Source organism: Podarcis vaucheri (assembly GCF_965113315.1).
Source record: "Podarcis vaucheri genome assembly, chromosome: 5".
NCBI classification, from domain to species: Eukaryota; Metazoa; Chordata; class Lepidosauria; order Squamata; family Lacertidae; genus Podarcis; species Podarcis vaucheri.
The window spans coordinates 90,037,113-90,054,162 of record NC_138763.1 but is presented as its reverse complement, the minus strand read 5'-3'; the positions used below and the strand labels follow the sequence as shown (position 1 = coordinate 90,054,162).

Here is a 17,050-nt window from a genome sequence, read left to right as displayed (position 1 = left end):
GTCTGGATTGGAAGCAGAAATGTTGGTGTTAAGTTGTGGGTGAACATATCAGACGACACAGCAATTCTTCAAACAGCTCTTGTTTATTCACAGGCCAGAACAGAACTGAACTGAAGGGTTCAGCCAGCCTGCTTATATAGAGCTCCACTAGAATGCAACAGTAACCATTTTCTGTAACTATCCAATCACTGAACGTCACTTTCAATCCCTTATTTGCATATGTGGACCTGAGTGAAAACTATCTACAGTTTCCCCTGCTGGCCCAGGGTGAGAATTTCAGTACATAACAGTTGGTTCTGAGGGAGCACTGTCCCTGGCGCCTGGTTGAACTCCACTCATTTTTCTCTTTGTAATGACTCGGTTAAAATTCTGACGACACCTATACTTCTTTTTCTCTCCGCAGGCTTTGTATAGCTCCATCAAAAACGAAAAGCTACAGTGGGCGATGTGAGTACCTCTGCTTATTTTTCCCTTTCTCTGAACAGCCTCTTGCTTTCTCCTCTTCCTTGATCTCTTGCTGTCATCATTATTTGTTCAATTTTGATGTATTTTTAATGTTTGTTGGAAGCCGCCCAGAGTGGCTGGGGAAACCCAGCCAGATGGGCGGGGTACAAATTATTATTATTATTATTTATTTGTATCCCACCCTTCATTCGTAGCTCTCAGGGCGGTTCACAGCATAATATAAAGAACACAGAATGCATAATAAAAATAAGAATGAAAACAAGCCAATAATCTCCTCTCCCACAACAACATCTAAAAGGGCATCAGGTGTCAATCAGCAAAGGTCTGGCTGAAGAGGAACATTTTTGCCTGGCGCCTAAAGGTGTATACTGAAGCCCTGTTCTCGTGTTGCCACCCTCCAGACCTTTTGTGATGGAGGCACCCTGTTGTAAATAAAAAATATGCCCTTTTCCCTTATGGGGTATCCAAGAGCCCATATAGAGCCCATATAGGTTCCCTATTGGTAGGAGAAAATAACAGAGGCCAACCAGAGAATATTGAGAAGCAAAGCAGCTAGTAAGCTTGATCTTTATTGATCTGTTGCAACAGGGTACTCCCCTCACACGCAGGAGAGGAAGAGGACCCACAAAAATGCTGTGCAATCGCTTATAAAGACTTTTGAAATTCCCATCCTCTAGACCAAGACCACCCCCAGAAACATTATGCATACATCACAGAAGGGATGTAACCTAAGACCACCCCTCAGATACATCCCACCTACATCACAGAAATTTAAATGTTGTTTTTCTCCTGTTGTTGTTTATCTCCTGTCTGGCAGGTTGCTTGATTGGATTTCCTGGGGAGCCTGGCCATTCTTTTGTAGTGGTAAAATACTTATTTCCTGGGCCAGGTCACAGGCTCACACCTTATTCAAACAGACATATCCTTGAGACAGGATTTGTGAGGAAAGAGACAATGGGGAGGCTTTTCCAGTTTAACCTTGCAGAGAAAGGATTTGGTCAGTTTAGGAATCAAAATGGTTCCAGGATGGTCTTCCTGTGTTGATCTATGTATGTGCAGTTATGAACATTACCATATATCTAAGACCATAAAATTCCTATCACAACCCGAAGGTGGGCCACAGATGATGATTGCTGGGTCTGGGAGGCGGTCCTTGAGGTATTGCGGCCGTGAGCCATTTACCTTCAGCATTTATAGCAGGAAAAAGGCAAGTTTGTCCTTAGAACGAAGCACGTGCAATAAGTATGCTGCAGGCGTGTAACGTCCTGCCTGTATTAATTACGGAAATTGGTATTTGTCTTTCGGAGTTCTTGCATATCCACATCGCTCTCCTGCAAAAGACTGGGGGACGAGGAAGGGAAATGGTTTGTTGTAGACAGAAGGCTCACTGCAGTCCCATCACTTTCTTTCCATTGTCTGCAATGTTGCTGCATTCAGATGACACTTAATTCTGTCAATTATTTTTTTTTTTTTTGCTTTTTGTGTGATCTTTTACACACTGTGGAAGGCCACTTCCAGAGCCAGTGTGGTGTTGTGGTTAAGAGCGGTGGACTCGTAATCTGGTGAACCGGGTTCGCTTCGCCGCTCCTCCACATGCAGCTGCTGGGTGACCTTGGGCCAGTCACACTTCTCTGAAGTCTCTCAGCCCCACTCACCTCACAGAGTGTTTGTTGTGGGGGAGGAAGGGAAAGGAGAATGTTAGCCGCTTTGAGACTCCTTCAGGTAGTGATAAAGCAGGATATCAAATCCAAACTACTACTACTCTTCTTCTTCTTCTTCTTCTTCTTCTTCTTCTTCTTCTTCTTCTTCTTCTGCTAAATTTACGGCTCGCTTCTGTGTTAACTGCTTCCAGAAAGTGGTGGAGAAGCATCTACAACCCTGTTACCTTGGAAGATCACAGGATCTTTCAGTTGTAACTTTCCTGTGGTTTTAACGATGATGCCACCCGCTACTCGCGTGACAAAATTTGGGGTGGTATTCCGGCAAATGGTTATTTCCTGCTGTCCAAAATTTCACATGCCCTGGTGAAAGCCACAGTCCCATAAAGCAAACAGGTACCTCAGTATAAAAGGAAAGTTAGAAATTGGGGTAGAGGTGCTAGCATTATAGCTAGTAAAACTAAATGCAATAAACGTCCCATCTGAATGCAGCCTGTGCCTTGATGGAAAACATTGATCTGTGTTAGACAACCATAAAGGAGTCAAATTTTTATCTCGAGGACTATTCCTGCAACTCTAAACCATCTAGGCGGGTGCCTAGGGTTTCCTATTACTCGTTTTGGACCAAACTGAGGTGTCAGGCTGCTGTTTTTGTTGTTGTTAAATGAAAAGTAGCCATAGGAGGCTGCAATCTTAAGCAGGCAGTGAGTGGATGGGGAAGAGTTACTCAGTTCTTTTTTTCTGCTCAACATCCCTTTCCCCCCACCAATAATGTTTATTAAGTTTCTTACACATTTAACACATACTGTATATCAAATGAATCAAAAACAAAAATAAAAAACAGGAAAGAAATAGAACAAATACAACAAATAACAACAAAGAAATATAAAGAATACAGATTGATTGATTGATTGATTAGTTAGTTTAACTTCCAACCTCATAAGCATATTGTTTGACTTCCTCAAATCCTTCCCATCTGAATTTCCTAGTAACTGAATGTAGCAGTTTTCCAATATCATTATTCAAAAACAATATTCTAATTATAATCAAATTTATTAACTTAGCATTCTTGATCTTATTTATTTACTTAAATCCTAATTTAATCCTAGGCCTAATCCCACCCAGCTTCTATTCTTCCCAAAGAGGGAAGGATACAGGTTCCCATATCTTTTCCTCTTCTGGGAGAGAAATAGCTGGAAAATTACCCCACCCACCAGTTCTCTCTTTAAGATTCCAGCCTTCTGCAGTTGCTTTTTGAGTGTTAAAAAAAATCAAACTGCACACCACAGTCCTTTTGTGAAATTGTAATCTTGCATATAGGTTTGGTTGGCAATTAGTTAAGTCTTCGGAGCGCAAGTGTCTAATTTGTGGTGAATGTTTTGAGAAAGAAGTTTTGCCATTTACAAGAACTTAAGTCAGTTTCCATCGGGCATCGTTTAAAAGTGTGAAGCTGCCACATTGTGTTCTTGGTCACTGTCTTCGGGAGTAAGTCCTTTGTTTTTGGTGGGAATCTCCAACTGTTCCAATGTAGTTAACTCAGTTTTGTAGGTCTGTGGCTTAAAAATATTGCCCAGATTAAACCAGAATAAAAAGTTAGTTAGGCTGACTATAAAAGGTTAGTTAGGCTGTGTTTGTGTTTTCTTCTTAAAATGGACATTTATTTAATTATTTTGGAAGCACCTGGAAGGGCACCACTTTGGGAAAAGCCGTTCCACAGGATTTACAAGTACTTTAAAGAGTTGGGTAGACTCATGACTTACATCACGATCATCATCATTATTATTATTAATGCTGTTTTTATAGAAAAAGAGTTGCCGGAACTTACCATCAACACCTCCCTCGTTCTCTTAGAATGCCAATGGCGCCCACCTGAGAGGTGCCGCAATTGAGTTCCGGCGATTTTCAGCTGAAAAAAACCCTAATGATGATTATTAAAAATAAAGATATAATTGACTTATTAATCACATTCTAAACAAACATCTCAAGGCAATGTACACTAAAGATAATGGAAGAGAGTTTAAAACTCATAAACAGCAAATGCGCCACCAGGCAGTTTGCCCCAACACCCCGCACCAGGTTAGCCTTCCTTCACCCCGCTCCTGATCTCCAATTTCAGTCATCATGATATATCAGAATATCACGATGTTTAGCTGCTGATATACCACAATGTTGAAAACCAGATATCGTTCAGATTTTCTTATTTTTTGGTATACCTAAAATCCTTTGCTTATTATGGGGGTTGGACTCGATGGCCCTTGTGGTCTCTTCCGATTCTATGATTCTATTAGGGGCTACCCCACGTTTTGTTCAAAAAATTGCTTTGCAGAGGTAACTACCATAGAGCTATCAAATTTTTCAAAAGTAGGGGGTCCATGGCTTGGCTTTTGAAAAATAGGAGATCCTCCATAATTGGGAACCACTGATCTAAAGTATTATATTCTGTTCTCGCAAGTAAATGTTGAATCATAGAACTGTAGAGTTGGAAGGGACCCTGAGGGACATTTAGTCCAACCCCCTGGAATGCAGGAAATCTCAGCTCAAAGCATCCATGACAAATGAATCTCCTTGAAGGGAGATGTTTCTACTTTCATCTTCCCAGACTTAAGGATCTACAATATGAAACTCCGCAACTGAAAATAAAGTAACCCGAACAAGGCATTGATTTCCATCTCGGTGCTAATTTGGGCATGAATTATACAGTTCCCATTTGATAGTGTATTTTTGAATCTAGTTACGTTATAACAAATCCAAAGGGAACAAAGAGGTAATAAGACAAAATAGATGTATTTTTTTCATCCAGTCCCATTCCTGCAGTGTTGTTGACATTGGGAGGGTTGGTTTTTCAAGCCAACTTAAATGTCTGTATTTTTATTTTTAATACCATTGCAAAAAATTCAGTGTCATCCTAGAACACTTCGTTTCCGCTGCATACTATATAGAATCTTCATTTATTTGGCACTAAGAGATGACTTTCAGACGTAAGGTATAACCCCGATGAGCACAATAGGACCTGCTTTTGAGTGTGCTCTGATTTATTATTATTGCCTTTGGATAATAGCTGATGGTTCTATAGGTCTGTTGATGTAGTTGATTTACCAGTACTTTTTTGCTCTCCTGCAAACCGGCTAGCTTATTCATTTGATATATACCTTGCCTTTCGAACGAATGATTCTCGGCAGCTTACAATCAGTTGTAATAATGTACATGTACACACACACACACAAAATATATATCATTCCAATTTTTTAGTACAGTGGTGCCTCGCAAGACGAAAAGAATCCATTCTGTGATTCTCTTCGTCTAGCGGTTTTTTCGTCTTGCGAAGCAAGCCCATTGACGGATTAGCGGATTAGCGCTATTAGTGGCTTTTAGCAGCTTATCAGCTTATCGGATCAGCTGATAAGCGGCTTAGCGGCTTAGAAAAAGGGGGGGAACCCGCAGGAACTCGCAAGACATTTTCGTCCATAGGAAATTTGTTTTGCGAAGCACCTCCAAAACGGAAAACTCTTTCATCTAGCGAGTTTTCCGTCTTGCGAGGCATTCGTCTTGCGGGGCACCACTGTATATGTGCTGCCCAATTGAGCACACAAATGTGTGTGTGTGTGTGTGTGTATGCGCACAAAGACACGCAGACCCCCAAACCCACACAACTGAACAGTCCTTGGTTCCCTGGCTGATTAGTGAGCCAAAACATGCTTTTTTCAGTTCTGCCATCCCAGAGCATCAAATAATTTGTCTGCCTAATTACATTTACCCAAAATGCTAGGTAACTCCTACTAAATTGTGGTGCCCTACTTAGATAATTCTCTCTCCGGAGAGGCCTGTCTGGTACCCACTTTGCTATCTTTTGGGCACCAGGTTTTTAATTAGCAATAATCGCTTTCTTTTCCCAGGCATTCACTGTTTAACTGTGATGATGTTATTGCTGCCCAGTTTTTATCCACTATTTTAATGCTTTTAAAACTTATTATTCATGTGTGTGGTTTGTTTTTCTGAAGGAGAATTAAGTTGCCTTGAAAATTTATATGGAAGGGTGGCATAGAATTTTTAAAGATATATAAAATTTAGCAATATTCTTTGATTTTGGCTGAGGCACACGAATGATAGGTGTCTTCTAACCTCAGACTTGGCAAATAATGCAAATGCTGCTGTTTAATATTTCTGCACAAGTATAATATCCCCCTTTTCTCTTTTTAAATATTTTGCTATTGTGATCCTTTTAGTTTATACTTAAAAGCAATGTGTGGTTTTTTCTGGGGGTACGCAGGGGTATGCATACCCCTAAACATTTTGTGAGTCTTTGTACTTTTGTCCATTTACTGTATTTATTTCCCCTAATTTGAACTATAAAATGGTGATTTCCTTGAGTCAAAAGAAGAGTACCCCTAAAAGCACTGCTTAAAAGTATTTGTTGTTGTTGTTGTTGTTTAGTTGTTTAGTCATTTAGTCGTGTCTGACTCTTTGTGACCCCATGGACCAGAGCACGCCAGGCACTCCTGTCTTCCACTGCTTCCCGCAGTTTGGTCAAAGTCATGCTGGTAGCTTCGAGAACACTGTCCAACCATCCTGCCCTCTGTCATCCCCTTCTCCTTCTGCCCTCCATCTTTCCCAACATCAGGGTCTTTTCCAGGGAGTCTTCTCTTCTCATGAGGTGGCCAAAGTATTGGAGCCTAAGCTTCAGGATCTGTCCTTCCAGTGTGCACTCAGGGCTGATTTCCTTAAGAATGGATCGGTTTGATCTTCTTGCAGTCCATGGGACTCTCAAGAGTCTCCTCCAGCACAGTAATTCTAAAGCATCACTTCTTCGGCGATCAGCCTTCACTTCCATACATCACTACTGGGAAAACCATAGCTTTAACTATATGGACCTTTGCTGGCAAAAGTATAAACTATACCTTTAGCAACAACAACCCACTCTTCACCCCGAGGTCTCAGAGCAGGTTGCAACATTAAAACATTATATTAAAAACAGTTTAAAGCAACATATAATCTCAAAAATACACGTCTCAAGTGTTGCAAGCATTTACAAGAGACACAGATGCTATCGCTTCTCCAATATTTACTAATGAATCAGTAATGTAAAGGGATGAATTATTTTCTAGTTGGCTGGCAGTGAGTGGGGTAGCCAGGTGAAATAGAGAAAACAGGGGTCCTGCAGCTATAATAACTGCATGTAAGAGAGAATTTTATCAGGTGTAGCTTGTAGTTCAAGGAACACTTTCTGTGATCTCCTCTTCTACCCAACTTCTGAAGGTGCAGAAGTCCTGGCTTCTCTCTCTTTCTTTTTCTCACCTGGCCACCCTAGGGGGCGGTGTGGTATAAGACTTAGAGGGTTTCACAGGGACATCCTTTTATCTTGATGAATGCCGCAAAACTTTGTGACTGTCCCATTAATGCACGACTGTGTGACTATGTCATCTGAATTTGCAGTCCATGGGACTCTCAAGAGTCTCCTCCAGCACCATAATTCAAAAGCATCAATTCTTCGGCGATCAGCCTTCTTTATGGTCCAGCTCTCACTTCCATACATCATCACGCACAACAACTGTGTCGGTCATCTGTAGAAGTCAATATCGCTGCTTTAGATCTTATCACAAGCCACCTCTGTTTAAATCTAACCGAGGCTGAAAAGGAAACCCCGCTTGCAATGATTTCATTTAAGAAATTACCATATGCATTTATCTTCTGTCCTTGCTATCAACAGAATGGGGCAGATATCACCCCTGCCCAGAATACAACCATACTTTAAAAAAGATTTTTATTACGGTTCCTCAATAGTATTTTTTTAGTGTAACATTTTGGATCACAACATACAGCAGAGCTTTCCAAACTGTGTGTCGCGACACATTAGTGTGTTGGCTGCGGTGTGTAGGTGTGTTGCGCGAACGCACCTCGTGCTCCTCCCAGGGCTGGAAAGAGGTTAGTTTAACTTCCGGTTTGCTAGTAAAACTGAATTTCTGTGTCGCGAAATGATGCGTGTCTTAAAAAATGTGTCACCAGCATGAAAGGTTTGGAAAGCTGGAGTACAGTGCATTTCTATGTGATGTCTCTGCAGTGGGATTAATACGATAGCAGTGTTTCAGTAAGTATATCTGATTCTGAAACTCCGAGAGAGGCAAAGAAGGAATTTCGGCAGAAGGAACAGCTAGGCAGAATTAAGGAGATTGGAGAGAAAATTCAGACTGGTTCAGCTCAGTAGGTAGAATAGAGAAGAAAACAAGCAGCTGAACTGAGCCATGATGTTACAACCTGCCATGCTTGATGACGTCATTTGGGAATTGATGGTGGTGCATATATCATGTGTTTTTTATGCCACTCAGGATGCTAGGAGACCTAATTGGATAACTGCATCCTCCAACTGCCACCTTCAATGCTTCATTCAGAAAGTAGATCTGCAAAAGGGTCTGACTGGAGACCATTGTCTTCCAGTATGTGGAAGTTCCAGAGACCAGTACGATGAAAACTGTGGGAGCCTTTCTTGACAGGGTTCAGGGGCAATAGCTAAATGCTAACAAAATGCAAACCGAGGTGATGCAAGTAAGCTTCAGTCGCATCTAGGAAAGGGGGAGGGCATGGAACCAGATCGAAGTAGACTGGAAGCAGTAGAACAGGAAGGAGATGGGAATAGGAATGGTGACATTCCTCTTGAGCTCCTTTGGGACCATTTCTGCTGGAGCACAGAAGGTGCTGGTGGTCTAGAACATAGCTGTCAACCTTCCCTTTTTTGCGGGAAATTCCCTTATTCCAGGACCGTTTCCCGCTGCCTCCCGCTGCTATCCCGGATTGTTAGATATCCTGTAGACTGTCCCCAGGACAGGTGAGGCTGCTGATCCCTTATTTTCGAGACTGCTGATCCCTTATTTTCAAATCTGAAAGTTGACAGCTATGGTCTAGAACCAATAGCTGGTGAGCATACTCAGATTCCTGGACCCTCATCTCAGCCAGACAAGGAAGCCAGCACATCAGTGGTACCTTGCTTCTCAAACTTAATCCATTCCGGGAGTCTCTCCAACTCCTGAAACCCTTTGAAAACCAAGGCACGGCTTCCGATTGGCTGCAGGAGCTTCCTGCACTCCGTCGGAAGCCGTGTTGGACGTTTGGCTTCTGAAAAGCATTCGCAAATTGGAACACTTGTGGGTTTGCGGCGTCCGGGAGCTGATTTGTTTGGGAGCCAAGGTGTTCGGGAACCAAGGTACCACTATAGGTTGGCCAACACGGCCATAGTTGCAAAGTGAAAGTGTTACACGCTTCAGTTAGGAGAGGCGTTTCAAGCCCATAAGAATGGAAGGAGCGTGAACAGGAACATCGCCAGCTCTGTACGACCTCCTTTTCTGTGTATTGAGAAGATGTGTTGTATCAAAGAACAGTGCTTCTCCTTAAGGGCAGTCCAGGCTCCCCCTTTCTTCCCTTGAACTAGCAAGAATTGGGCCCGTGTTTCCAAATCCCAGCAATGAACTGTGTTACATGATCAGCACCTGCCGGGAGAACAGGGAGGAGAGACTCCCGCTACCCTGCAGCGCCGCAGAAACGGGTGCAAAGTGGCGCGTTTGGCAAGATGGGAAGGTTTGGATCTCGTTGTGATCATCTGACACGGAGCGGATCTCTTGTCTTCTGCCAAGTCATGCCGTTCGCATCCTGTTCCCCACGGCCGCTCCCCTCTCCTGCGCAATGTTAACTCGTGCATAGAAATGAGTTACTCCCACGGTAGCTAGCCTTACTTCTGCGCTGGGGCTGCCTCCCTCTTGGTTTGCAGCAGGGAGGGACTTTTCTTCCTAGGCTGTGCAGCTGTTGGGGGCTGGGGCAGACCGATTGCTTTGCGATCTTCATCCCTACAATTCCAGGTGAGGGAGCCAGAGTAGGAATGGCATCGAGGAGGAGTGAGACTCATCACTCTAATGCTCAAAACATTAGAAAGATCTGTCTTCTCTTGTTATTCATCATTGATGACTAGGCCAATGGTTATTTGCATGACTGCCCCAATATATTCACTCAGAGCTCATCGGAATTTCCGTAGCAATTCTCGTATTTCTTCCTCTTTCCAAAAAGGCGGGGGGGGGAACACTACTAGATATCTTTCCCCCGCTCTGATGGTAGGCATTTCTTTAAGGTTATTCCCCCCCCCCACTTACCATATAATTTACTAGCTGATGGAAAGGAGTTTACATACCCAGAAAGTCTCAAAGTGAGTCATTTTGGAAGATTGTTAGGACAATATAGAAAGTAAGAGTGAACTGGGTTTCTTTTCATTTTTAAATCAGATTATCAGTGTGTCCCTTTCCTTCCGTTTACAAATCTGGGGAATTCACATGCAGTTTTTCATGTTGCTCTCCAAAACAGTGGCGTAGCGTGGGGGGTGCAGGGGGGCCGGCCGCACCGGGCGCAACATCTGGGGGTTAGGGTTAGGGAGCGCAAATCCACGGGTTAGGGGGTGCAAATTGCTTGCCTTGCCCCGGGTGCTGACAACCCACGCTACGCCACTGCTCCAAAACACCCACACGTCCTCCCTGCCCAAGTAAGGAACTGCAAAGCAGCAGTCCTGCCTGCGATGTAACCTTGTTCACCCTAAGTACCACCTGCCTCCAGGTATTCTGATCAATTAGAAAGGAGCAGGAGTGGTTCCTCTCCCTTGAAGTCAGAACTAGAATAGATGTGTTTGGAGCACATTTGAAGTGTTCCCCCTACAAAGTTTTGTTTGATTTTGGACTATTTGGTAGTATTCAATACCCATCCCACTCAGAGTGGAAGTAAATAGACACATCTAACTCAGGTCCATTCATTTTCATAGTTCTACTGTGAGTAAATTCAACCCACTAAGTCTGGGACCAGGATGAAGCGGTTGCGTTGTCAATTTCGCCTTCACACGTGGAACTAAGAATCTGCACATTTGAGGCAGCGCTTAGAAGGGTGGCGGAGAGCAAGGCAGTGAATCTCAAATCTCGGGTTCCGGGAGAGTTGCAACTTCCACTAGAGAGAAAAGAAGTGGAGGAGATAGCAAAATGGAGGTCCTTTGCTGAGACATGTTCGCTCTGAGTGCAGCGAAGTAAGCATTTGGATCAAATCCCTTAGGTTTGAATTTATCTGGGTCCATTGCCTCTTTGTGGAAAAGTCAGGGCTGCATCTGCAGTCAATTCCAAGGCCTGGAATTTGCATCTTTGTGATATTACTGTGCTGCTGGACTTAAAAATAGTTTTATTCAGCGCTTTTTTTCCCTAGCCGGAACTCACAGGAACTCAGTTCTGGCATCTCTCAGGCGGGCGCCATTTTTACTCCTTTCCCCTTCCTTCATTGCTTTATGTTTTACGCTACTGCTAGATCTTGCCATTTTTCAGTTAGTTAATCTTTTATTATTTATTCGCTTGAAAATTTATGCTCTGCCATTCCTTTAAGAAGCTCAAGGTGGCATGTAAAGTGATTTAAAGACCAGGGACAGTAAAAACAAGAAACAGGAAAATAGACAGTAAGCAGGTACAGTGGTACCTCGGGTTAAGAACTTAATTCATTCTGGAGGTCTGTTCTTAACCTGAAACTGTTCTTAACCTGAAGCACCACTTTAGCCTATGGGGCCTCCCACTGCCACCGTGCGGCCACTGCACAATTTCTGTTCTCATCCTGAAGCAAAGTTCTTAACCCGAGGTACTATTTCTGGGTTAGCGGAGTCTGTAACCTGAAGCGTCTGTAACCCGAGGTACCACTGTATTTAAGACAAAACATACCCCCTGGTATGTCGGGGTACTAAAGCAGTCAATGGCTTTGACCACTAAACACCTTCTTCTAGAAGAGGAAAGGGTCCTCACAAGATTTCAGAATCCCACCAAGACCACCTTCCTTAGTGGGCTCCTCTTTACCAACCACCTGAATTTGGGAGGACTGCTTTGTTGGGGGCTCTTGAACACTTGGTAGCTCAGTCGGTAGAGCGCGAGACTCTTAATCTTAGGGTTGTGGGTTCAAGCCCCATGTTGGGCAAAAGATTCCTTCATTGCAGTGGGGTGGACGAGATGACGCTTGTGGTGCCTTCCAGCTCTACAGTTCTATGAGGGACGCCAGTGGCGCTGTGGTCTAAACCACTGAGCCTCTTGGGCATACCAGTCAGAAGGTCGGCAGTTTGAATCCATGCTGTGTTGAAAGACTGAGGTGCTGAGTGATAGCACCCTTTGCAGTTGCTAGGCAATTTAAAGGCACTCAGTAGCCTTTTTCAGATTTGCCATGGAACCTAGCGAAACATATAGGACTTGCCGATCAGAAGGTCGGTGGTTCGAATCCCCGCAACAGGGTGAGCTCCCGTTGCTCGGTCCCTGCTCCTGCCAACCTAGCAGTTCGAAAGCACATCAAAGTGCAAGTAGATAAGTAGGCACCGCTCCGGAGGGAAGGTAAACGGCGTTTCCGTGCGTTGCTCTGGTTCGCCAGAAGCGGCTTAGTCATGCTGGCCACATGACCCGGAAGGTGTACACCGGCTCCCTCGGCCAATAAAGCAAGATGAGCGCCACAACCCCAGAGTCGGTCACGACTGGACCTAATGATCAGGGGTCCCTTTACCTTTACAGTGGTGCCCCGCAAGATGAAATTAATTCGTTCCGCAATTTTTGTCGTCTAGCGAATTTTTCGTCTTGCGAAGCACGAAATCCCATAGGAATGCATTGAAAATCAATTAATGCGTTCCTATGGTCAAAAAAAGTCCAAACAAAGCCAAATTTGGTACAACAACAGTTTATTAACTGCTCTTTAAAGTCACACATACTGTAAAGAGCAGTTCAAAAATTTAAGGGAAAATAAATTAACTTTATAAACAAAACATGTCTTTGTTTTTAGTCAAAGAAAAAAAGTCGCGAGACGTTTTCGTCTTGCGAAGCAAGCCCATAGGGGAAATTCGTCTTGCGAGGCAAATCGCGAATGGAAAAAACTTTCGTCTAGCGAGTTTTTTGTATTGCGAGGCATTCGTCTTGCGGGGCACCACTGTACTAGCAAAACACAGCTGTCTCATGAATCTAGCTACCATGGGTGTAGTGGTAAGTATCCCCACCTGTCACACAGGAGACCAGGGTTAGATTCCCCGACAGGAAGCTATGGACGCGGGTGGCGCTGTGGTCTAAACCACTGAGCCTCTTGGGCTTGTCGATCGGAAGGTCGACAGTTCGATTCCCCACAACGGGGTGAGCTCTGTTCCAGCTCTTGCCAACCTAGCAGTTCAAGTAGATAAATAGGAAGATAAACTGCATTTCCGTGCGCTCTGGCACTTGGCATTGGGTCCTGTTGCGCCAGAAGTGGTTTAGTCATGCTGGCCACATGACCCGGAAAACTTTCTGTGGACAAACGCCGGCTCCCTTGGCCTGAAAAGCGAGATGAGCGCCGCAACCTCAGTCGCCTTTAACTGGACTTAACCATCCAGGGGTCTTTTACCTTTTACAATTCTATGATTCTAACAGGTTCATTGGTGTATAACCAATGAACTATGATTTGGAGGCATGGATCCTTGAAATGGCGGGTGGCTGGTCCAGACCATGCTGGTATTTCTCAGGCTGCTCTCCGGAGGAAATAAGAGCACACTTCCTGTGGCTGCCGCCAAAGATACCGGCAGAGAGAAATAAAGCCTTAGAAGCGCCAATGTGATTACCCCGCAGTTCATTTAACCATGGATACATAGTGAGGGGTTTCAATACAGTCCTAAAATGATGAGAGGGCACTCTTCCTTATACTGCTACCAATATGTTTCCAAGCCAATTCAAGGTGCTGTCTATAAACCATAAAGCCATTAAGTGGTCTGAGTCTTGGATATCGCAGGGAGCACTTGCAGAACTCCCCGTAACGTGAGATTGGCTGGGGCAGCCACGCTTTTGGATCTATTCTGAAGGTTCTGAAGGCAGCCCTGTTTAGGGAGGTTTTTAATGTTTTACCGCTTTATTATTATCATTCTGTTGGGAGCTGCCCAGAGTGGCTGGGGAAACCCAGCCAGATGGGCGGGGTATAAATAATAAATAATAAATTATTATTATTATTATTATTGTTATTATTATTATTATTATTATTATTATTATTACTATTATTATTACTATTGTACAGTGGTACCTCTGGTTACCTACTTAATTCGTTCCGGAGGTCCATTCTTAACCTGAAACTGTTCTTAACCTGAAGCACCACTTTAGCTAATGGGGCTTTCCGCTGCCACCGTGCCACTGCCACACGATTTCTCTTCTCATCCTGAAGCAAAATTCTTAACCCGAGGTACTATTTCCGGGTTAGCGGAGTCTGTAACCTGAAGCGTATGTAACCTGAAGCGTATGTAACCCGAGGTACCACTGTACTTGGATGTGGTTTCTACTAACACGCTTAGCATTTTGTAAAGGTTATTAGATTGCGAACCTGTGGGTAACAGGCTTAGTTGTTTTTTAACTTCTATATAGCTTTTTGTTTTTTTAAGTTCCATATTATTTATCCTTTTCTTACATTTATGTGCTGCCTTCCATCCATCATGGAACCCAAAACATCCCATATTTGGTATAAACAATAGAGTTTTTAAAATATTATTATTAGTGTTAGTATTGATTGCCATCATCTAATGAATCGCAGAAGCCGTCAGACCTAGCGATTTGGGCCCTGTGCTATGTTTTAGTTCCCTCGGAAGCAAAAGCTGCGCTGAAAGGTGAGCTTGGGACAGGATCCATGGGGGGGGCAGGGTCAAACAGAGTGCCCTTCACTCTGGCATTTGCTCTCCGCCAACCTGAACTGACGTGGGCTGTGCTAGCTTTCTCATCTGCCCACTTGGCGTCCCTCCCCACCGACTTGTTCGATGGATTTGTTGGAATTAATCATCTTGGTTTGCAACCCTGGCGCCAAGCCAGCATCGCCGAGGCTGTCGCCATGGAGACAGCTCGGCTTGGGCTTGATGCATTTAATGCTTGATGTTTGTGAGGGAAAATGCAGCGTGCCAGCTTCCCTCCGCCCTGGCACGGTGTGGAGCCAGTACCGAGGCGTGATTCACAAGGCAGACGGCGCATGAGACCCGTCACTTGTCCCCGACCCTGAAGGGATGTGTCACTGTGTGCGCACCCCCCAGCCTGCTCTCGGGTCCTTTTCCATGTGTGCCTTTGTGGGCGGGGTGGGGTGGGGAGACAGAATCGACTCTCATCTCTGCGTTCGTGGCCAGGTTTTTGTCCTTGCTGCCTCCCTCTGTATCTGCGAATATCTCTCTCTTTTTTCTGTAGAGCTCCCTTTGATGCTTGGAGAGCTGCAAGGCCTTTCTGCATTAAGAGATGCGCAGAACCAGCTTCCTTTTGAAATAAGAGGCAGGTCTTCGCCAAGGCTGCAGAAGCAGCAGATTCTGCTGAAGGATGCTGAGAAATAAGGCAGAGGAGCGACAGGTCATTCACACTTAACCTAGCTCCTGTTCTTCACTGCAGCTACTCAAGTCTCTGCCTCTGAGGCCTTTTTGACCCCAAGATTATATTTCAACAAAGCTGGGGACTGATAGAAAGGATAACCAGTGGCGTAGCGTGGGGGGTGCAGGGGGGGCCGGCCACACCGGGCGCAACATCTGGGGGTTAGGGTTAGGGGGCGCAAATCCACAGGTTAGGGGGCACAAATTACTTGCCTTGCCCCGGGTGCTGACAACCCACGCTACGCCACTGAGGATAACCCAAACTCCTCCCGAGCCGTAACCATACTGTGGGCTGTGTGCAGATGATAGCTTAGTAGAATATTGTGGGGAAAACGAAAGACAATAGTTACAGATAGGTAGCCGTGTTGGTCTGCCATAGTCAAAATAAAAAAATTGCTTCCAGTAGCACCTTAAAGACCAACTAACTTAGTTGGTCTTTAAGGTCCTACTGGAAGAAAGACAATAGATGATTGATGGCTTGATTGACTGATTAGATGGATAAACCCGATAGGTTTATTATGTTCAGGGAATCATAAAATTGAGTGAAATATACTCAGAGTCAAGAGTGGATGTCATGCTCTTTGTTCAGCTCATAGTGGTGAGGAGGAATTAACGTTTCCCCCAAAATATCTGCTTTATATACATTATTCACACAATGGGCTGCACGTGATTGGCTAATTCCGGGATTCTCCTGTAGGCTAATCAGGTTGTGGATTCACTTCCACCTGGAGCTGGATTGGGTGGCTCCTGCGGACCAGTCATACTGCTGCATTGTTCTAGGACCAATCAGACTGCTGCATTTTGGATCCTATTGTTCTAGGACCAATCAGACTGCTGCATTTTGGATCCTATTGTTCTAGGACCAATCTGACTGCTGCATTTTGGATCCTATTTTGTAGAGTTGGAAGGGACTCCAATGGTCTTCTAGTCCAGGCACTGGGGACATTTTGCACCTGGCAATCGGCCACCTGCAACCAAGTGAAGATGCCTGGGCACTAGGATGGCACCTGATGTCTCCACCACCTGGAGGGGCATGCCTGGGCATCCTTGGATCTTGACTGCTTTCACACACGAGCAACACATCCTATCTGTTATATTTCACCTGCACAATCAGGATGAATTTCAGGAACCAAAAAGTTGTCTTGAAAATACGACAGCTTTCAAACTATCTCGGCTCAAGCCAACTAGGCATTTTGTTTTGGCATCTGTAACCTGATTTAAGGAGCTGTTTGGTAACTAGCTTATATATCCTAACACTGATCTAGACCAACCCCCTGCAATACAGGAATTCTGTTCTGCGCTTCCTCCCTCTCTCTCTCTCTCTCTCTCTCTCTCTCGGAGCTTGTTATCGTTGGCTAACGTTGCCTACAGTATAGGCATTGCTTTTTCTTCGCGGTGCTCTTTCAGCTCAGCTTCCACGATGAACAACACATTCCCCACCTGCAAAGCTCGTCCCACTCCACTCCTCCGTGGTCAGATTAGTTTTGTGCATTTTTTCCCTACTTCTGTAGCGGGTGGGTGGGTTGTGTTTTAAGTAATGTACAGGACATTTGCATGC

The 17,050-nt window shown here is 44.4% G+C and overlaps 1 protein-coding gene across 3 annotated transcripts in view; it reads left to right on the top strand.

Annotated features, from left to right (window-relative positions):
- Nucleotides 1-17,050, top strand: part of PSD (pleckstrin and Sec7 domain containing) — a gene marked incomplete at its 5' end in the record, with an annotated part of 91,979 nt that overhangs the window by 62,302 nt on the left and 12,627 nt on the right. For all 3 annotated transcript variants that reach the window (XM_082223565.1, XM_082223564.1, XM_082223566.1), the window contains one exon: nt 404-447. In XM_082223565.1, the coding sequence (XP_082079691.1) occupies nt 404-447 (44 nt within the window). The remainder of the gene's footprint in view (nt 1-403; nt 448-17,050) is intronic.